This window comes from Trichechus manatus, unplaced genomic scaffold (genome assembly GCF_000243295.1).
Source record: "Trichechus manatus latirostris isolate Lorelei unplaced genomic scaffold, TriManLat1.0 scaffold00002, whole genome shotgun sequence".
Lineage (NCBI taxonomy): Eukaryota > Metazoa > Chordata > Mammalia > Sirenia > Trichechidae > Trichechus > Trichechus manatus.
The window spans coordinates 37,150,556-37,173,926 of record NW_004443938.1 but is presented as its reverse complement, the minus strand read 5'-3'; the positions used below and the strand labels follow the sequence as shown (position 1 = coordinate 37,173,926).

The window sequence follows — 23,371 nt, the reverse complement described above, 5'->3', positions numbered from 1 at the left end:
TAATTAAAAATACAACTTTGGCCTCGTTAGCATAACTGATACGTACTAAACAATCATTTCGGAATCCGCTCACAAATCAACACTCTCTAGGGCTCTAGAGTTAGGCAATGGAATACAAGTTATTTCCAAACATCCATGGATCCTAAAAGATTAATGTGCAATAACAAACTGTACTCATTTAAAATGCTATTAAAATAGACTCCTAAAATTTTACTGTTACCTCAACAAAACGAACGATCAAGCCTCTGACATTTAGATTTAACAGTAATGGCTTCAGCTACTTGAGAACCCTAACTGCATATAACAGAGAATTCCTTATGTAAAATATTTATATATAACTTTGTGAAGGCATGTTCTCGGAGACTGAGTCTAGCCAAATACAAGCCCATGACAATGAAGTTTATTTCTTCATTTGCCTCACCTATTTAGCAACTTCACAGATTTAGACAGGTTTCTTTTCTTTCTGAATGTGAAAGGATACTGAAACGTAAGGTGTATCACAAAGGAATTCTAGTTCAAACCTTTGAACAGTAAACTTGTAGAGGAAAACTGCGTAAACCCTAAAAAAGGTCAAATAAATGTCCCTAATTAAGAGAGCACTCTTTTATGTAAGAAGCGTGTATATGACACTGATTACCCAGTACAGTTCACCTACAAATGGTTTTCACACCCTTTTATACATACACACACACACAGTTATTTCTCTAACAAAATTTTAATTAAAGGGATAATCTGTCATTTGTATGAGTCAAAATGTGTCACTTCATCTTAGCACAAATTTCTGTGAAAATGCTTTGTTTAAAGTTGAGGGAATGGTACACTTTGTATTATGAAATACCTTAAAAGAATGGCAAGGTAAGAATAACACCAGATCTTACTCAATGTAAACAAAGACTGACAAAGACAACTTTTAAAAATTAATTGGCTACTATATTTTTAAAAAGGAAGAGAAGCAATGCTGATTCTCCATCATTATACCATGGCTGGTAAGCTCCCAATATTAGCAGAGGAACAAGAGGGCTAAACTAGAAATCTGCAATTCCTGAATTCTTTAGTAATGGCACAGGCTCACTAACTGTAAAAAATTTCCCATTTTCCCAGAGGAAGCAAGAGTAAACACTAAATAGGGGTTTGAGGAATTTCATGAAGCATTTTTCAATCCCCAAAAAAGCCATACCACACCAGTGATTTCCCCGTAAGCTGATAATCTAGCATCTAGAAATAGGCCATACAACTTGTTGTACAGGACACAGGAATAGTCTCAAAATTATGTAAATAAACAACAGCTATTATCACTTAAGACATTTTATTGGCATATGACAATTTACAAGGGTCCCTCCTCCATTATACATCGCACTAAGAGTGGTTTAGCCATCCACATTCATTCTTACTGGGTAATTTTTCTCAAATTACAATTCCCAACACTGATATTAACTGTGACAAAAGGGAATCAGAGTAATTCCTTGTAAATAGACTGCAAATGGAAAAACATATTTTTGCTTTTATATTCCTAGGATGATTGGAAGTTATACACACCTAAGAACTGAGTCATGGCCTTCTTAATCCTTTCTGGATATATCCTTTGGTTCATTTTTATTTCCCTTCTCTAGGCAAAAGGAAGTCTGTCAATGCAGGTAACAGAGTATATCCTGGCACTTAAAAACAGGTAACATCTTAGCAAGAGGAACTATTCAGCTTTTAACGTATCAAAGTGTGAAGATAAATTATGATTTAAAAAAATACACACAAGCTACTTTTTATATCCTTGGCTCTGAAAAGGGTAACAGCAACATCCAGAAGGGCATTCAACTGAGAGTTCTCACAATCATTCTGTCCTACTATATTCTGGTAGGATACTCTTTTCTCAATTATAAATGTTTAAGAGAGTAAAGCTAACCAAATCATGTTATATTTAAAGCAATTCATTTGTACTTAAAATATAACCTGCCCACAGGACTTGGGTAACTTTATCCCCACTTCCTCTTAAATAATTTCTCAACAAATCCACTTTTTCCTATAGACTGAAGCCGAAAAGCAAAACAGCATATTTATAGTCATGCATAGAGATTAATTTTCTAACCATACAGTGACTGTAAAAATAAAAGCTAATTTGCATAAAAGTCATAAAATTATCCTGTGTTGAGGATCACATCTATGTTGCTTTAAAACATATATAAGTACTGATCTGAACAGGCAAATATTAGTTACTTCCTGATTAATGCCATACACATTCTTTGAAGGTATTTCCACCACTTTAACAATTCCAGAACATATTCAGAATGGCAAAATTAATAGGGGAAATCATGTAAAAGTAAGATCTTATGGCCATAAACATCACATATATTGGGTTTTGTTTAGTTTTTCCCGCAGTACCTTTTAAATGCTCCTGCCAGAATCAAGGTGCTAGAAGCACTGCAAATGATCAAATGTGAGGATGAAAAGAGTCATACGTTTACAATCTTTAAAAGTTTACATTAACAGAATAAGCAATGTCTTTTTTTAACGTAAACACAGAACTAATTCAGTTGAATTAACAAGTGAAATCTGAGTTGTCTTACATATGCTCATAAAGCAGACAAACTTAACACTAAAATTTACTATTTCAGACTTTCATTCTTTTAAGAGCTATAAATATCAAAGGTAATTCACATTTGAAAGATTATCCACCTGAAGAATAGAACACTTGGGGGGACGCGGCAGTTTACAAACTGCAAATGAAATAGGAAAAAAAATAAAAATCAAGTTAGAGCAATGCTGCAACAAGCTTCCTACCAAAACTTTTTATTGATGACATTTGAAAAACAAGTACTTAAAATACTAATGAATAAGAGTAAGCTTTGTTTCAGCAACTTCTTATGGTTAGACTACAAACCCATGTTTCACCTGTTTTAAAGTCCAAATACACAGGTAAGATATGAAATCAGCTACGTGGTTATAATGTATCAAATTATTCTGCAGGATATTCCTCCTCCATAACAAGATAACAAATTTTGTTGTTTTGGTTTTGTTACTACTAAGACATTCAGTAGGAATGACATTTTTTTTTTTTGCAGTATCACTGCAAGCCAGTTTCCTCTATCAAAGAATAGCTGATATCTAAGACCATGACTCAAACTTTCAAATAAAAATGGAAAAAGAACACTGAATTTTGAACCCAAATAGGAAAAGCTCCTAACAATGTTTATAGGTCAGTGCTTGCTTTCAGTAAACAAAAAAAATTCTCTCAAACTTTTCAATCTAACTTTTAATAGCTTGTACTTTTTAGTTATTGGCAAAGCTTTTTTTCCCCTTCTAAACACCTGAAGTGTTAAACTAGCTTAGTTTATCAACTTAACAACTTGTTCTGTGGTACACTTCAAAAATTAGTCACCCTACGGTGTAGTGTGTTCAAATTAAGAAAAATGTTAAACAGATGTACACAGATAAAAGTGTGGTCTCTACAAGCAATTTCTGTTCAGAGATTTATTTGTATGTAGAGCTAAAGTTTACTTCAGAATAAAACATTAACAGGGAGGAAAGAGAATCAGAACTTTTCACAGAGCTGTACTTGACCGTATCTTATAGACAAAGCAGAATTACAATGCATGTAACAAAAACAGCAAAAGTTTTTTTAAGTTGATAGTTACAAATATGGTACGTTAACAATTTTCTACTTTATTTCAGTACAATTTTCAACATACAGTCTACTATTTTTCAAGATATTTAAAGACTTAAAACAAAATATCTATAGACTACTTGCAAACAGTTAAATTTAAGTGAAATGCTTACATTCTTATTTGAAAACAAAAATCAGGTTTAAAAATAAAATGGTGGGTGTTAAGTTCTGTTCTCTGCTGTAATCTTACTTCAGATTTACTATTCCTAAAGAACAAAGAGAAAAATAAAGATTAACGAAGTTGTAAAGAGTGAAAATGAACTATAATTATTGTTCTTAAAAATTAAATCATTAACTCATTTTAATTTGCCCTCCAAACCCATACTGAAAAAATTCTTTCTTCAAATAAGCTGAGATTTTCTACCTTTTCTTCTTTGCGTCTGTCCTTCTTCTCTTCATTATTTTCCATGGTTTCTTCTTCATCTTCAACAATCCCATCCCCTTGGTATTTGTCATGAGTCCACTTCGGACTGCTACCTGATTTTTTGAAGTTAAAGCGCCCTCTGCCACGTTGAAAAGTACCACGACCTCTTCCTCTTTTAGCCCAATAATCCACACCATCATCTCTGTCATCATGCTACAGAAAGGTTAAAAACAATTATTAATGTAATGTCTTTTTTCTAAGGGAGATGATTATTTTTCAAATCATGAGTCACGGTATTAATCTTCTGAAGACTAGATATGAGACTGGTAATGTTCTATAACACTAAAAACCAATAAAAACTTTTCAACAAAAATATATTAATTATGTATTACTGCAAAGTAACCCAAGCCATGAGGGTTGCCCAGACAACTGTTTGGCAACCTCAACTGCTAGATTATCACTGACCACCTTGTTTTCCATTATTATTTTAATCTAAGTCAACTTGTTATTACGCTGCATAGAAGGAGATAAAATGACCAACGTTTTTCCCTACAAAATTACCTTAAAGACTTAACAGGAAGTTTTACAAAAATGTCATTACATTATTATTAACAATATCAACTAAATAAAATACGTGGCATTTGAATTTATACCCCACATACATAGATTTTAAAATTCACTAGAAGAAATTTAATCTAAAGCAACGTGTATTACAACACATCAATTTTCTAGGCTAGGGAGTTTCACATGCCAAATCATGATGGCATGCTCCCTAGAGCAATACCTCAACTGTCCTTCTTCACCAACCTGAACTACTGCAGTTATCACATTCCAGCCTTAATTTTCACTAACTGTATCCAAATACTGATGTTCCCTAAATTACAAATTGTTCCATTAAGCAAAACAATCTGCAAATTTACAAACGCTTGACTTTGTGGATGAGATGAGCATTCTATAAACAAAATGAAAAACTAAATGCTAAAGGCCTTTCCATCTCAAATTTAAACTCCTAAGGTTGTAACCCATAAAAATGGAAAATAAGGCAAATGATGCACCTTTTCAAGATAACTGGCATAATGCAAATAGATTTATCACATAACCTATGGAGTACCCGTATTCACCAACTGTCCAAAATTCACTAAAACTTTCTTTTTAAATACTGTGTGATGAGTACCCTTTTTCAAAGCACAGAACTTTATGCGTATTCATTTAATACAGATGACCCTTCCTGCCTTACTTGAAAGAGCTCGATTACACAATCAACATGTATGACAGAACATTTACCAATTTCTAATCATCTACTAAACCAACAATAGATCACAAGCTAGAGGTGTGTATGACTCCATTGAATGAAAAAAGAATTCAGGAACTATCAAAAGTAACTTTCAACACAGAGAAAGAGTTTAACTGTAAACCCCAAATAAGCTACAGGCAGTCCCCAGGTTACAAACAGATCTGTTCCTAAGTGTGTCTTTAAGAATTTGTAGGTAAGTCAGAACAGGTGCATGCGGTTCTTATTTAGCCTTACTTTAGTGCAAGAGGAGCACTGGTGGCACAGTGGTTAAAGCACGCAGCTGCTAACCAAAATGTCAGTGATTCGAACCTACCAGCTGCTCTGTGGGAGCAAAGACCTGATGATCACTTCCATAAAGATTACAGCCTTGGAAACCCTATGGGGCAGTTCTACTCTGTCCTACAGGGTCACTATGCACTGGAATTGACTTGAGGACAATGAATTTTTAGTTAGTGTTAAGAAAAGGCTTGAAGCCTTTTCGATGATTTAATGAAGGTGATTGTGATGAAGAATTTGTTGAGAGTAGGGGTTGGTTCAATCATTTCAAAGTCAGGGCAAATTTACATAACACTGAAGGGTTGTCCTAAGTCGGGTTCGTAACACAGGGGTTTACTGTATTTTTAAACAGTCTACCACTCAGAATGATGTCCTCACAGTTACATAATTATTTCAGGCTCCTTATGGCATTAGCAAACCCAAGTCTGTTTTGACGTTTTTTGGTTTTTTTTGGTGGTATTCAGATTTACAGGAAGAGGCAACAGGTTTTCAGTATGAGACACAAGTTTAAACTGTAACTACCGCTTACTATGAGTGCTTTACATGTATTTACTCATCTAATCCTCACAACCCTGTGAAATGGATATTATTGCTACTACTGCCATTTTATAAAGAAATTGAGGCACAGAGAAATGAATTGCCCAAAGCCACAGAGCAAGTCCTTCCCAATACCTCCTATGACCTACAGATACATGTCCCAGATATCCTGATAGCAGAAGATGACTTCTACACCACGCGACTGAGTTTGCAAAAATAGAAAAAGCAGTGGCAAAAATGTAGACACTAAAGTTAAACTAGCAATTAGTTTTACATATTCAACCATCTGAAACTGGATCGAGAAAACTGCAGCTAGATTAAGCTGTGTTTTTCAGAGAGGGTATCCTGGCAGCAATATAGTGAGATTTTTTGATGTTAAACCTACTCCTGGTCCCCAAATTATTACACTCAAGATTTGAGTCTCGCTAAAATAAACAAATAATTACTAATAAAAAAGCTAGAAGTTAGGTATTTATACACAGCCAAAAACGTCTTGATAAAGCAGTCCGTATTAGAACTAAGATCTTCTGAATCCTCTTTTCATCTCTTCATAAAACGACAAAATTTCAAAGGGCTAATTTATCCAATTCCAATCCTTAACCCCCTTCCTCACCAGGGATTTTTCTCTTTCTCAGAAGACAGTATCAATCAACACTGAAAATGTATCTTCTTCAGTACTTTCCCACTTGCTTAAACTCTTCATACTCATCCCTATAGAAAATTTCAGGTTTTAAATTAGACTAATATCCCTCCTGGGGTACTTATTATGGAAAACATTATCTTTGCAGAAATCCAACGTTTGAAGGTGTGAAACTTCATAAAACAATAAAATAAATGTTACTGTTAGTATTGAAGAATACTATAATGTTTATTTAAGAACACTGGCTCTAGAGCCCAATGCATGTGTTCAAATCCTACTAGCCATGTAACTCTGGCCAAGCTAATCAATCTCTGTACCTCAGTTTTTTCATCTGTAAAGGTGGAATAAACGCCCTACCTCAGAAGAATTTTATAAGCATTAAATAAGTTAATTCATGTAAAATACTTAGCACAGTGCCTCACATAATAAATTCTCAATTAATGTTACTATATACTAATGTTTCATCAATATGGCAAAATTTCCATGCTAGTTTTATTCTGAAAGAACCTAGGGAATGTCTAGTCTTCCACCTCATTTCCTCTGATTTACATTTGTTTACATTTCTATGCATTAATATGAACAAGTTTGTGAGAAAGACGTGCATATTTTATACAGAGAAAGACTTTTAAATGTAGTACAGAATAGCAACATAGAAAATGTTACTACTACTTATCAGTGGCCAGATTTTTAAAATAACACAGTCTTCTTGATTAGTAAACCTGCCTGATTACATAATCATAAAATAAGTATATCCCCTAATTTAAAGAAAAGCTATCATACTAGATTCTGAAAGAATATCATAGAAAAAACAAGGTCTGGCCTAAATTAAATATTTTTAAAATGATATAAGTGGTAAAACAAGTCATTGCTATCTACCTGTTCACCTCCCATTCCTTCTTAACTTTTTGACCTTTCACACTTGGTCTACTTGTCTGACATTTTACTATCACTCACTCCTTGCCTCATTTTCTGACTAGGTGATTTTATCATGGTTTCAACTGTGACCTATAAGACGATTGGCTCCTAGATGTTTTGTCTCTAGATCTACATTAGCAACTATCCATTAGACATCTCCACTTGATTTCCCCCAGGTACTTCAAATTCAACCTCTCCAGAATAGAATTTAATATCCTCAAACGGACCTCCTCCTCTGTATTCCCTATTTTAAATACCTTGCTCTCACTCCCAACTAGTTGGTCTCTCAGTAAATACTCATAAATGCTACTTTCTTAACTTTCTCAAATCCAGCACCTTAGTTCAGGTACTCACCCTCTCTCAAATCTTCTGTTTTCAGAGTCATGCTTTTTCTAAACCCTATTTAAAATCCAAATTTATTACGGCCTTTCACAATCTGGTTCCTGCATAACTTTTTAGCCTTTGCTTAATTTTCCTACATTTATTCCAATCATCTAGCTATCTAAGTATCAAAGTCCTCTATGCCAGCCTGTTTCACTCGGATACGCTTGGCCATATTTTAAGCTCAAAATTCAAGCCAATTGCCTCTATGAAACCTTTCCTCATCACTCACCTTTCCAACAATCTCCTTTCCTCCTCTGAAAAGCCATCATATGTATTTAGAACGTTTTTCCCCATACTACTCTGTAAGTTGAGAATTTGGAATCATATCGTATTTGTCTTTCCATCTTTAGAACTTTAAGACCTAGCATAAAGAATAGTTTTGTACTAAATTCTTCTAGTCAAAGCAGATAAAACTTTTAAACCTTTATTCTGTAACAGTCAAAGGTACCAGTCCTTTTTCTTTCCATGTTGTCAACCCAAATGACTCAAACAAGTGTAAATATCTCCAAGAGAAACACATACTGAGCGAACACTATTCATAACACACTCTGTAAGAAATTTTAACTTTTTTCAGACTTCTTGGTTATTAAAGCACAAAAAAGAGATAACTAGAAATTAATTTCTAAGACAAGTATATCACCCACTTTCCAAACAACACAGAGATCCACTGCAGAATATAGCACTTCCCTCTAACTCAGCACATATGCCACAGACATTCAGGTTTACTCAAATATATTCATAAAAAGCTGAATACAAGACACAGTTCTGTAAATCCAGTAGTATTTTCCTCCTTGCATGCACATAACAATCTCTCTGAAACATGACTTCCCTGAAAAACTAGGACAAAAACGAATGCTTCCGGTAATGGTTTTGGATTTTCTTAATCTCTCTTTTCCCCCATGCCACACTGCAAAAAATTTTCATCCTTGCCTAGAGAATCCTTCAGGACCCATCACCTCTAGTTTCATCCCTTGGAAAACTTCTTCAGAAGTATCTCCACCACAAGCAAGCATGAAGTCAGTATACCTAGCATCTTTTCCATAAAATAATTTTTCATCTTCCTTTTACTCCAATGAAAGCTGCCAGCCTCCCTGAGATCCTTAATTACCAGTACTGTGAAAGAATTTTTCCGTTGTTCATTTATTTAAACAAATAGCCGTGATGATGAAATGTCAATGTTTAAGTTTCCACTACTGTCACTGTCTTATAGACAGATATAAAACATATATATACCACAACTACAATATAATCTTTTCTGAATAAGGCTATCAAATCAGGTGTACTTCTAGCTTATCCTGATTAGCCTATATGTGATGTCAAAATAAAAACGGGGCTAAAGGGACCCACACTTTCAAAACTACAAATCATCTGGGTAATGAATTTTAAAAAAGGTTTCCCACATTATGGTAAAATCTTCTCATAGTGGTGGATATCTGTACTCAAATGTATCACCCAGTATGCTTTGAAAATTAATGCAAACCAAATAAACACAGATTTCTAACACCCACCAAGAAGTACTTCTTGCTCTTTGGGGTATATTCTGGATCCCATTCCTCTTCCTTCGGTCTCTTTTGAAAAGTAGTATTTGAGTTGTTTGGACCAGTATTTGTCCCAGCAAAAACTCCTCTGGCTCTTCCTCTGCCTCTAATTCGAAACTGATTAACATTAACAAAGTTGTTTAGTAATGCAATCAAAAAGTATTTAGTTACATGCAAACTATAATTTTACTGCAGTAACAAAAAACATATTCCCTACTTTCCTTCCTAAATTAATCTCATAGCCACTGAGGATGGTGAATGATGGCCACTTTATACCATAGGCAAAAAAATTTCTGCCTACTGAAAGTTGAGTAAGTTAAGAAATGCACTCAACCTAAATTTTAGAATACTGCACTTTCATGGCCTACTAGCATTTTAAAATAATCAGGTTGATATTTTTTCCCTTTTACTAGCCAAGAGTTGTCTAATTCCCTTGAATTACCATAGGAGCCCCAAGTGTTCGACCACAACTGTCACCCTAAAGGCAAAGATCTACTCTTTCCCAAATGATCTGATTAACGGACCCTACCAATCCCCAACTGGATACTCGCTCAAGGTAGGAATCTGAATGAAGAAATTAAAGAGGCAAGAAGATCCAAAATTATGAAGTCATTCCAAGTTCATAATCATAAAAACTTTATACAAACATGGGGATAGTGTGTATGCTATGTAAAATAAAAAGGAAATACTTATATGAACTCTATGATTGATACTCATATGTAAACAAGGACTTGAAGAAATGAAATAAGCAAAAATGAAAATAGTTATAATGCAGAGGCTGTAACACAGATTTTCTTTTTAAGATCTTTTCAAAAACTAAGTGATTAAAGAAATCGATTTCAGTCCATTGAAAACATCTTTCCTTGACTATTCAAAGTGAAGGCTCTTAAGAATAACGTACAATCGTTAATCCCAAAGTCAAGAAAAGTATCTGGTTTATACAGATGACTCCAGATCTAAAAATGGCATTTATTAATGAAGATGATACGTCAAATACCATTTCGTTTTTCAAGATTAATACTGACTTTAAGAGTAATGACTCATATAACAAAACTCTAAATCAATATTCAACTTTCCTTGTGTACAACAGCATAAGGTAAAGTTTTGTCAAGTGACCAAAGATGATTTCAGTACTTACAAAGGTTCCTCTCGGTCGGCTAACTCCTGCAAAGCCTGAGTATTCTTTCAGCTCATGGTGAGTTTTAAATTCTTCTTCTCTTTCTTTCTTACTCTCCTTTTCTTCTCGAGAACTGGGAGAAGAAGGTGATGCTGAAGAGGATGAAGATCGAGAATGATCTTGCTCTCTACTTTTATGTTTACTGCAAAATAAATAAAGAAAATAAAAAAATGTGATATTTTCAAAAACATAAAGACCCTGTTGAATCTTATAACAAAAGGGATATTTTTCAAGTAAAAAAAACTATCCCCTATTATAAAATTATTTCGTTAAGTAAAATAACTGGGTGTTAAAAAACTTTGACACAGTCTGTTTCCATTCTTCAATATTTGTTTTGCATCACTACTGAAATACATGCTATGGCCTGCCAGTTAGAAACCAGCAGCCTGTAAAACTGTAAGAATAAGGTTCAGTTCTTCAATATTTTTAAGCTACCTTTTTATTTAATTTTTCGTTATTTTAAGGAAAGGGGAAGAAGCACAGGAAAATAAGAATGTTCTCAAGGCCAAGTTCAAAATGACTGCAGTTTGTACACCCTGGGTGAGAACAGCTGGTATGGTCTGGCCATAACACCGTTATAGAAATAAAAAGCATATTATGTTATAAATACCAGTCATAAATAAACAACAAGTAAAATCCACCATTTACCTAATGAATAGCAAGAAGAGCAATTATCTATAATAATACTTCATATTCCTATTATTTGGCTCTATGATGATCAAAATTTACAAGATTCTAATATAACACCCGAAAAGGTCATACCTGCAGTAACTCTTACCACTGCTAACAGTATCCATGGAAACATTACTTTGAAAGACTAGTACACATTGCTATTTGATAAAACTAATCCTTCCTCCCCCCATCTGTCCCATGTTAAACCACTAGATATGTTTAAAATTCTTGTACTCTGGGTGTTATGAGTTGAAAAAGTGCGGAATCAAGCATAACGAACCAAAGTTCTTACACAAACTGTTTCTAGAAATGCACTGCATTGAAGTCCAACCTCCTGATGTAGCCTGGATAATAGGACACATTAATTTGTCATTTTTTTTTTCAGTGTTAGCTTGCTATTCCAAAGTTTTTGTCCTCATCCACCATTAGCCGTGTAAAAGACAAATACATTTTTGCTGTAAAACAAATAATTTTAATTGTTTAAATTTAAACATTCGATTACACAGTCAAAATTGAAAGCAATTAAGCTGACAATTATTAAAGGCTAATTAGAAGCTAAAACCTAACTCAGACAGTTTTAACAATTACCTGTCATCTTTGTAAGATTTGTATTCCTTGTAATCTTTTGGAGTTTTCTCCTGCTTTCTTGATCCACTGGATTCCCTGGAGCCCTTGGAATCCCCTCGTTCTTTACTTCTTTCTTTTCTACGACGATCAATGTCATGCCGAAGATCAGCAGAATCACACCTTAGTTTTTTATCTCCCTATAAAAGACAGATGTAAAATACAGATTTTAGGGGAGAAATAGAAAATATATATATAGTCAAATTTTATGCCAGTTTCTAAACTGGTATTTTAGTATCAGGAAAGAATGGATCACGATATACTATTTCTATAGTTTTTATTAAAAAATGTACTTGATGTGTTTTTACTAAACATCTGTGTATACAAGTGTAGTAAGACTGGGAAAATTGTTATAGGCTAATTACATTGAGAATTTTATAGATTTTTATTCAAAATAATCCACAATAAATTTTTTACAGAAAAACAATACAAGTTTCAAGTCAACATATCTTCGTTAATCATAATCCCTCCTCCTTCCAAACGGCTTCCTTTTTTAAATTTTAAATAGCTGGACAATGATAAAGGTTATAGTCTGCAGTTCAGATGTAGCCTTTCTACCTATAAAGTTAAAGGGCCCTAAAATAATGGTTCTCATTACTTAAGCCTCATTATCATTGATCTCTTTCCAAATTAAGTTGACCAACCCAATAAAAGAGACTTCAAAAGTTAAGTATTCTATGATTTCCGTAACATGCAAGTGGAATATAATTAATGAAACCAATTGAGGTTGAACAGGGGTAGAAACAAAGCCAGAAAGATATTATTCCCAATCCTGTACTCAGTATCTTGGGCCATATACTGCCCTTTCTCAAGTCAGGTATTGCAACGGACATTAGTTTAACTGGGTCACAATTCACCTCCTTCTTGTTCCATTGCTTTTTCAAATACTATATAATTTAGGAAGATGGAAAGAGGCATCTAGGAATGAAGAGAAATTATACATCAGTAAGATGCTAAGCAACGTGGACATCCTTGCTACTATTCAACAATAAGAAGCATTTACTCTGGGAAGTGTAGCTGTAATATTCATAAGCACCCATAAAACTGAAAGTATATATATTCAAACAATATCAACTACTCATCTATTTGCTCCCAGAATAACCAAGAAAAAAATCTAATCAAGAACAAAAAACTTCCTATTCACCAAGTATTACAAGCCCACTAATAACAAGATAGTATAAGTGAAAGTGCTTTGTAAACGACAAATTATAAATACATTAATTACATATTAACATGTTATTCGTTCAGACAGAAAGATCAAGTATAAAAAGCAAAGTCATATCCTCTTGTCCATCTATCAGTTACCACTATCCTCTCTCCTCCAGATCAAAATCTGGTCTGAATAACGAGAGGAGCAATAAACTCAGTGTCAGAGCACAAGGACAGACTGAATTGTTGGGAAAACAAAATTAATTATCATTCAACCCAAAGTATTTAAAGTAAAAGCCAAAAAAAAGTATTCAATTCTCAGAATGTTTCTCCAAGATCAATATGTCCATGCAAAGAAACTAGTTTCTTCGTAAGCTTCCATGTCTAATAAGTTAATAGTATGCCCTATTAAACTTGTACACTACTACTGTTAATATTAGCTTTCAGTGATAAAAATGGCAAGTGTTTTACGTAACAGTCAAATTACTTAACACCTCTGCAAAACAGATGTTTTTATTCTCATTTTTCTGATTAGAAAACCAAGATCCAAAATGCTGTTTTCCCAATATCAAATAGAGTACTTAGTGACAGCTGGAACAGGAACCAAGCAGTCCTTCCAAGTCCTCTAATCTTTTTTAATGTTGCTCCCTTTCTACCTTTCCCTACAAAATCTACTACTGGACTCCATGACCTGTCATAGACTAGTCCACCAAGAAAATCTCTATTTAAAATTAAGAGAGTATATATCACACACCCCTTCACACCACTGAATTCCATTCTCACTGAGCCCCCTTCTCCCAGTCTTTCATAGGCTTCTTCCCCCAATCCACATATATTCCAAAAGAGACAAAAAGGTTTTGTTCCAAATGTTCATTTGTAAATTAGTTCTTAAAATGCTTCTTTCTCAGTCAAAGCAAAAAATGCCTGGTACCATGGAGATTACTTCTTGTTCTCTGTGAAAAACCTAGACATACTAATTTAGGCACACATCAATCAACGAATATTTACTCTGGCTTGTCCCATTTCACCTCGAAACTTTATAGAAACCCCAATATAATTTCTATCCTTGCTTTTATCATTTACCTTTATCTACCAATTGATTCTTTACCCTCTCCTTAGGACTCATTTCTTCCTTTCTCTAGCATTTTCAAAAAGTACTCTTGGCTTAACTTAGATAATTAGTCAAGTGTTAGTTTCTTCTAGGAAGGAATTCTGACTATACACTGATACACATACATACGTTAAAAACAGAAGGTATCTGTGGAGAGTTTGAACAGTCAAACTATATTCAGTACAGTATCATTAACTAAGAACTTAACATGGAGAAAAAAGTGTATTCAAAAACATACCTTTTGATTTTCTTCTTTAAAAACTCTCTCTTCTCCTGCTAAACGGGTGTGCTTCCTCAGGGCACTTGGAGAGATGTCAATTCTCCTTAATGTAAAATAAAGTGTATCTGTGGTCACATTAACCTGATGGTTCCAAAAAATCTTCAGTATTAACTATTTTTGTTAAAGAGATACTAGGCAGTTAATTTCTCTCTCAATAGACTAATCTAGCATAGTAAGATTATTAACCTAATTCCTGATAATCAATTGAGAAAAACAAAATACACTAAGAATAAATTAAAGTGTTTCAACCAGATAATTTATTTACATCTACAAATGAAACCGTGTTCTTTGAAAACATCAAAACTTATTTTAATAGTCTAAAATGCAAAAATATGTTCATGTTTTGATTATCATCTTAAGTGTCAATCATCATGCAATTATAATACATCAATATCCTCAATAAGCACTTATGCACTGGATTATTTGCTCTTAAGTAATCTTCAGTATTTTTACATATTCAATGCACTTTCCTGTTTATCAGGTGCAACTTTCCAGTGCCTCTTCAACAGTCATCACCAAAATCGCACCTATTACGTAGTGAGCACTGAGTTAGATACTTTATAAACAATATTACTAGGTGTCACAACCACCCTGCAAGGTGGGCATTATTATTCTAACTTTGTAGATGGAAAAGCAGATATTCAGAGATTAAATAACTTGGTCATCACATGGCAATGAATGACAAAGCCAGGATTTGAATATAATTGTCTGACTTTAACATTTATGTTCCTCTCACTAAACATTTTTATTTTACAAACAAATCTTCTGGAAGCAAATTCAAGCCTAACTCTAGGCATCTACCCCTCATGCCCCCGCAACCCAAAATAAAATAACTTTAATTCCATACTGTGGAATGACAAGAGTCAATATTTGAAGTTCTAATAACCAGTTTAAACCAAGTTACCTGAAAATTAAGAAGAAACAGTAAAGTACAAAATTTTCAAGTCAGAAATATCTATTCAAGGTATAAATCAGGAATAAAACCGAAGTTCACTCTTAGCATGAATTGACAGCTTACTTCCAACGTAATCTTGCTTAAACAGAGTCTTCCTATTAAAACATTTTTATATAGTACACATACCTGTGTATCTCAGGGCTCTTTTGCCGGGTACTATGTTCTTCAGTGGCTTTCTGATACGAAGTGAACCTCTCGTTTAGGGTCATGGCAGCTGATTTGAAGTACTGCTCTGTTGATTTGGGAGAAATACTAACCGATTAGTTATTTTTACTTTGAAAGAGATTGTGACAGAAGGGCATGTAGCCAGTGAAAATAAAAACACTCAAGAAACCTAGTAGAAGAGAATCCAGTGTTACAAAGAAATCCTACCCTTTTCAACTTCTTGTACTTCAACGGGTAGTAATACTAACAGAGCACCACTGCAAAGTTCCTCACAGGCCCGTCAAGACCACATATAATCCAAGCACAACAGATTAAACGAAGAGTCTGTATTCCATTTCACTAACGCACTACACTTTCTCAATCAAAACAAAAAGGAACAATAATACATGGATGTCCTTATGCCTTGCTAACATGAACCAATGAAGTTACTTCAAATAATCATTTGCAGAAAACAAAATATACTGACATAACTATAAATCTTTAAGAACTATGTTGATATCAACAGAAAATGGATTTAAGAAAAAAAATGAATAGTACCATTTCAAATGGAAAAATATTACTTTAAAATCAATTAACATTCATAATTATTCCAAAAGATCTGGCCTCTTGGCAAACCTGACAGCACATTTGATATCGTTGTCTTGCCTTTCTTTAAGCAATTTTAAAATTAGTAATAATCAATACTGATTAGTTTTTAAACCAGTTTAAGAAGATATGCTGTAAATGTAAAATACAGAGACATATAAAGTCGTGAACTATGAAATGTTACATTATGAAGCAAGCTATCTGCTTAACAGGTCAACATACATCCGTGTAAAACTTACCGCCCAATATCCAGCACATGTCTCATAACCAATCATTAAAACTTGAAATGGCCACTACAAGGGTAGTGCCTCAATCATAATTCCATGAAACCCAGGAATTTGAGCTAGCAACTCAGTTTTTATGCCATTTTTGCCAGGAAGACAGAAGATTCAACTTTGCCTGTATCTTTCAACAGCTATTTTACTTTGAAACATGGATTTTGCCATTTCAAAACATATTCCAGGACCTAGTTACAATGAAAAAGAAAACATCACTGGGCATTTTCAGCTCTATATAAAGTAAGAGCTGTTCAGATCGGTTGCACAATACCAATAATGAAACATAACTACAGTTCTTTTAAAAAAGGAAAAAAGAAAAAGGAAAAACTTTATCAAAATGTGATCTCAAAATTCAGCAATAAATTGTTAAAATGTGGAAACAGGTCAAAAAAGGGGAAAAAAGAAAAAATGTTAATGTTTCTATTTCATGTACCACAGTAATATGGTCACAAACAGGTTCTCAAACCTAGTTACTAGTCAAATAACAAAATTCTCTTACGTTACCACGTTTAATTAGAGTCAAAAAGAAATCCATTATCTACTCACTGTACTGGAAATATCAAGTGCATAAAGAATTGCTAGTGACATCTTTCAGCTATTATAAAGAATTATTTTATGTCAAAAGAGAAACTTTAAAAAAAAAACATGGTTTCTAAGACCAACAGCCACGGAGATTCCTGGAAAAGAACCTATTTCATAGTATACTGTCTTTTAAACACAAAAGCAAACAAAAACAAAAAATTTGACCTAATTGCCCAAAATGTCATGCCTTAAAAATCTTTGAAAATTATTAGTTTAACTCTGAAACTAGAATTACACATTGGTGAAAACAGAAAATAATTACTATAGTTCAAATGAACATCCTTATTATCTTCAGGATCTGAGGAAATGTCATCAATAACCACAATTGAAAGTTAAATCATAGCCTTATCAGTCACTGGTCATTTCATCACTATATAATATACTTATTAATTTCTTAAACCTTCCCCACCCTTTAAAACTACTGACAAGTTTTTTTCTGGCTTATTTATCATCGTTAAAAAAAAAAAAAAGGTAAGTATTATAACAAATCAAGCAGCACAAAAACAAGCTGCAAGATTAACACTGTTTTTCCATTAGTTTCGGGTTTCTTTAAAAGTTGAAAATAAATTCTTAGTATATAATATTCAGTAACAAACTAGCTCATTTTATTTTAAATCTATGCCAAGGGTACACCGTCATAAGTCACTGGCACGCAATAAAAAACAATCTACAAGCGTTCTGTACTTGAAATAAATCAGGCACAGCTAATAATGACATACTTCAAAAAGACTTTTAGCATTAAACAAATCTACATCACGTTTTATTATGATGTAGATTTTTAGGGAATGTTTTAACCCTAGTTAGCATTTCATCCACCTTTTATTAAATATCTTCACGCATCTCAATGCTAAGTCATGACTGGTAACTCTTTCATGGAATTGTATCTTTTCAAACTTTTACTGGTCTTGCTTATATACCTGCTACGTCTGGGGTACATTATTAACACAACTACTATTTTTGTCTTTAATTTTCAGGAGAAATTTAATTGACCATAGTAAACATACCTTTAACATGATGAACCAAAGACACAATGTGTTGAATAAACGACTCTGAAGTGCTTTTGCTGGCCTGTGGCAACTTTATGTGGTCAAAGATGGATCGGAATTCTTGCTCTTTCTTGACAGAATGGACAAGTGTACTAGCAAGTAGCCTGTCTTTAGTCAAGGAAGCAGGCCTGGAGCGTATCAATAACAAACAAAATATACCATTGGTTTGAATATGAAAATGGTTAAGTATATTCAAAAAATAAAATAACTAGGATATTAACTAACCACCCACAAATTATTTACTGAATATCAATGTGGAATTACCTGTTAGAATCATCAAGAGGAACAGGTGCCATTTTGAGTTTGACTTCAGGACGATGAGAATCGCTGGCTATCATTTTGATCCTAAGTGGGCTCTCCTCTCTGAAGGTAGACTTTTCTCGTGCATCCAGATTCTTGTGTAGAGGGGGACTGTAATCAAAGAGGTCTTTGAGCTTTTCAGACTTTACCTGCTCAGGTGACTGAGTTTCTTTCTTTACTGTTATTCTCTCAGAATTTTTGTCGTCTTCCTTGTGCTTATCTTTTGTAGTGCTAGGCCTTTCCACTACGTATCCAGTCTCTTTAAGTTTATAATTTTTTTCTTCTCTAAATCCATCACTTTCTCTATTGCCTTTCAGTGAAACTTTAGACTTGTACTTGGGTCCTTCCTCCTCAGCATTCCGGTGAGATGTAGTAGCAAAATTTTTACCCTGATCTGCAAGGACTGACTTCCTGAACTGTCTATAATCCTCTGTCTCCTCTGTGTCATCCCCTTCTGAGTCATTAAATTTTTGTTTTCCAGAGTCTTTATCACTGAAGTAATCTAGAGCTTCCTGATCTTCCCATTCTCCCTCTGCCCTCCCTTTTTCTGATCCTTTCTCCTTTGGAGCCTCTTTATCCCTGGTATTACCCCTATCAAGCAGGAATACTCTAGACTCTTCATCTGTGAACCTGTGAATAATAAGCAAAGAAGAGGATGGTAACTCTGGATTGCATTCATTGTAGATGATCTGCATACTTAAATTTGCTGTCCAACATTCCAGGACCAGTAATAATAAAAAAAAAAAAAAATCCTACTGAAAAATGCTTTTTCAGATCATACTTTTAAAAATCACTAAAAGCGCACAGGTGGCACTTCGTACTGACTTTAAAAGTAAATTTATGTATTAGGCCTCCTAAAATTTAAAAAGTAAAGCCATCCTCAAGAACTTCTGTTTTTAGTCACAGACCACAATTCTGCACTAACAAATCCAAATTTCTACAGGGGCTCTACAACCTACAACACAGCCTAAGTTTAATTTCTGAGGCTAAGAACCAGTAATAGAAAATATATATTATTAGAATTTTTCTTATAATTTGCTCAAAATTTCAGACTATTTCATTGCTTATTTAGTAATATACACAAGAGTTCGCAAAAGAGAACTTCAATCCAATGAATATTAGGTATTTAATATGCTTTATCTGAATCACAAAATAGTTCATAATCTTTTGTTCTAGAAAACAGTGATAATATTAAGTAAAAACTAAGTATTAGTTCAATGATAAGAAAATTCTAGGTTGTACAGTATTATATCAATAGCAAGCTTGCTCTGTTTCCTCACTTCTAAGTTAATCACACTACATTAACAACAAATTATCATTAAGTTTTTCAGCGACTCTAATCAACACTTGAAATCAGAACTTAAAATATCTGTTTAAAATTAGAGTCAGGTGAGAAATAACGTCTTTTCTATAGTCAGGGAGAATTTATCAAAAACTGACATCTGGACTATTTGCAATACCACACAAATAAGAATGTGTAATGTAAATGCATAATTTACGTAGGTCACATTCTAGAGGTGATGAGAAAACAAGCTTTCAATGCTCTAACACTTTAAAAAAAAAATCTGGAATTATTCTATAAAAAAGGGAGTCATGAGCAAAAACCACTAACTAAATGCCTATCACAACGAAATGTACAGTCTTATTAAAATGGAATTCAAAGAACAAAATATTATTATAGTCTAAACTTCCTAGTTTAGTTCTTACCTTTTTAAGAACTTTCCAGTCTTTGCTGTTTCCTGATCTCCACCATCAGGATAAAACGAGGAACGTCCCCTAGCCTCATCTCTTGGCGCATTCTGCGGTGTGATTGTCTTTGCAGGACTTCTTCGTGAAGGGATGTGATGAATTGGACTATTCTGAGAAGGACTGTATCTGCTAGACCCATTTCCAACAGAACCAGACCCAGATCTTTCAGGACTATGCTGAATGGAATGTGAATGCTGAGAGGGGGTGTTTTTTGCAGAGTGGACCGTACTGAGCATGGGGGCATCAGAGCAAGATGAACTCTGACTAGGTGGTGTAGCAATAGGTGAAGGACTATGGGGTGATCTGGGACTATTGTCATAAGCTGAAAGGCCAGGCCAAATATCACCAGATGTGGCTGACTTATTAAATTCATCAATAGATTCAGATGGGTCATGCTCAAATGTATCTTTCGGTTCTTCCTGTGATTTACTTTTCAAAGGACTCTCTTCTTGGGGTTCCCCTTCAGCTTTTTTGGTTTGTTTTTCCTGAGACCCTCGTCTTTTAGAGACAGGTGATTTGCTATACGGGGATGAAGAACGAGAAGAGGAAGATCTTGGAGACCTAGAGGATCTATATGACCGGCGAGATCTGCTTCGGGATCTCTGAGAAGAAACAGATCTTCTTTTTGGACTTCTAGAACGTGACCGACCTCGTCTAGGACTCCTAGAGTGTCTTCTATTCCAGACAGGTCTATAGCCACCTCGATGATATCTACCTCCACCTCCTTGATAATACCCTCTACCCCTTCCTCTGTACCCATAAGGTCTTCTCATTCCTCTATTATTTCTGTAATCTCGACGATAATCTCTAGAATAAATACGATCTCTACTACGAGATCTTGAATATGTTCTGGAACGGGACCTAGAACTAAAAATGAAATAAATATCAATGCAAGAAAAATAAACTTCACTCTACCATTCTAAATGCTTCTAGTTGAGTATAACATGTAAATAAACTGTCAAAGCTAAAAGTGTACATTAACAAAATCCTCATTCACATGAAAGAAAGTTATCATTTCCAATGAAAAAAAGCTTACTTCAAAAGTAAATATTGGACAGTAAAGGCCTTAGAAATGAAGGCACAAAAAAATAAGAGAAAAAATTCAAAATATCTAATAGGATATATTATCAAATTATACTACATCTACGCAGGCACTATGTTAAATATGCACTTATTAGTATTTGAAGAATAACAACCTGAGTTAGTCATCTTAAAACAAAGAAACAAAAAACAAAATTGAGACCCCAGAGTAAAAAAAAAAGAATGAAAAAATACACAGGTATTGTTTACTGCTGCCAAATAATTGGCATGTCATACAATTCGTCTCTTAATCTTATGGATAAATGCAAAAAAGATTCACCATGTATTAGCACAGTATAGTGCGAATCTGAGACCTGGAGTCAGACTAACCGGATTCAAATCCACGCTCTGCCATTTACTAGCTTACCACTTGGGCAATTCTCAATTTCTCTAACTCTAAAATAAGGATAACAACAGATCCATACCACAGGGTGCTTTGAGAATAAAATACTAATGGGGTTGCCACTGTGTCTGAATATAGCAGGCATACAGTTAGTATTAACCGGTATGATTATCATTATTAAAAGAATTAAAAGCACATTCATTCACCTGTATCTCTTCTTTCTAGAGTGTGATCTTGATCGTGATCGAGAAGTAGACTGTGATCTAGACTTTGATCTTGAAGAATGTGATCTAGAATTGGAGCGACCCATTTCTTTTCTCCTAGTCAAATGAAACAGCAAAAAAGGTTAAAATCGCAATAGGATTGAAAAAGTTTCACATTATCTAACTTATTTTCAAATACAAATTAAATTTTAAAAACACTAACTTTCTCAAAAGAGATTGTTCATCATTCTCATTACTTCCAAATAAGTATTTAGAAGACAATTATACCTAACTAAAACTGTATTTTCACCTGCGTGACAAATAGTGTATATTGAAAACACAGCACAACAGAAGATTTCTACGCACTGCCCCACCTATGTGCCTCAATCCAAAAAGGCAGTAGCTGCAGAAGCCAGAAAGAGCGATACCAGACTGCAGCATGTTAGATGCTATTCCATGCCCAATACAAATACCTACCTCTCCTGTAAAACAGACAAACAATATCAGAGTATTACAGATAAAGAACTTGAAAGAGAGAAAATACAATGGCATAATACTAAAGAAAAATAAACCTACCAGACTGTCATCATAAGTGCTTTATCGCCTTGAAATGGGACTAAATTGACTATACCACATATACAATACAGCCTGGAGTGGTGCCAAATAGTCTCCTAGTAGAATAAAGGCCACTAAGTCTCTAAACAGCTGGAGCTCAATGCTCTCTTATACAGGAACATGGCTCTGCTCTCAGTAGTCATGACAGTAGAATAAAAAAATGGACTCATGTGACAATGCCTAGCTCACCCTGTGTCTTTCTGGTAAGATAAGAGGAATAAAAGATAAAAGAAATTGAGAAGATTACTGCAAGAGAGATGTTAGAACTACAGGTAAAACAAAACTTGAGCATCAGTGTCTTAACTTTTCTAAACACTACTTAGTATCTAATGCCACAGGTAGACCTCACTGGATAAAGAAATCAGTAACAGTCAAGAACAATTAATTTTTAAGATCTTTTTACAAAATTACATGCATACATATATATGTACATATATATATAAAACCATTGCACATACACTCCAAATGTCTTATTTTCAACTCTTTCTAATGATTCCTATGACTAGACAGTCTTAGCTTCCCAAGTTTATTTCTGCTACATATAACTATTTCTGAAGCTGTACTAACTTTATTACTCAAAGTTAAAGTTGCTCTAAAACTCAATTTACTGAAATTCAAACAGTCTGTAATTCCCATATATTTAAACCATTTTTTCCACAACCAAGTATTTTTGAAGGCACTTATTTTACCTGCCTAGACTTTGCACAGTACTGTGAAATAGCATTTGGAGGCACCGACTTACGGGAGAAACAGTAATGTGTGCATACTTTCTTCTCAGAGAACATAAATGACAATTCTTCTCAGAGAACATAAATGACAATTCAAAAAGTTTCCGATACATATGTACTTCAAAA

General features: G+C 34.0%; 1 protein-coding gene across 7 annotated transcripts in view; it reads right to left on the bottom strand.

Annotated features, from left to right (window-relative positions):
• Nucleotides 1–1,572: 1,572 nt before the first annotated feature.
• BCLAF1 (BCL2 associated transcription factor 1) overlaps nt 1,573–23,371 on the bottom strand; it is a 32,232-nt gene continuing 10,433 nt past the window's right edge. Inside the window, exons 3-14 of one of the 7 annotated variants that reach the window (XR_002823802.1) lie at nt 21,906–22,019; nt 20,235–21,143; nt 18,492–19,157; nt 18,186–18,355; nt 15,698–15,803; nt 14,575–14,659; nt 12,041–12,216; nt 11,745–11,907; nt 10,742–10,922; nt 9,574–9,720; nt 4,020–4,232; nt 3,038–3,861 (exon numbers count right to left, since the gene is read on the bottom strand). Coding sequence is in view for 6 of the 7 variants with exons in the window: in XM_023729874.1 (XP_023585642.1) it covers nt 3,856–3,861; nt 4,020–4,232; nt 9,574–9,720; nt 10,742–10,922; nt 12,041–12,216; nt 14,575–14,659; nt 15,698–15,803; nt 18,186–18,355; nt 18,492–19,157; nt 20,235–21,143; nt 21,906–22,009 (2,763 nt within the window). In the remaining variant the exon portion in view is untranslated. Of the gene's footprint in view, nt 3,862–4,019; nt 4,233–9,573; nt 9,721–10,741; nt 10,923–11,732; nt 11,908–12,040; nt 12,217–14,574; nt 14,660–15,697; nt 15,804–18,185; nt 18,356–18,491; nt 19,158–20,234; nt 21,144–21,905; nt 22,020–23,371 lie in introns of those variants that run through there. The other 6 variants (XM_023729874.1, XM_023729885.1, XM_023729875.1 and 3 more) reach the window with 6 other exon arrangements.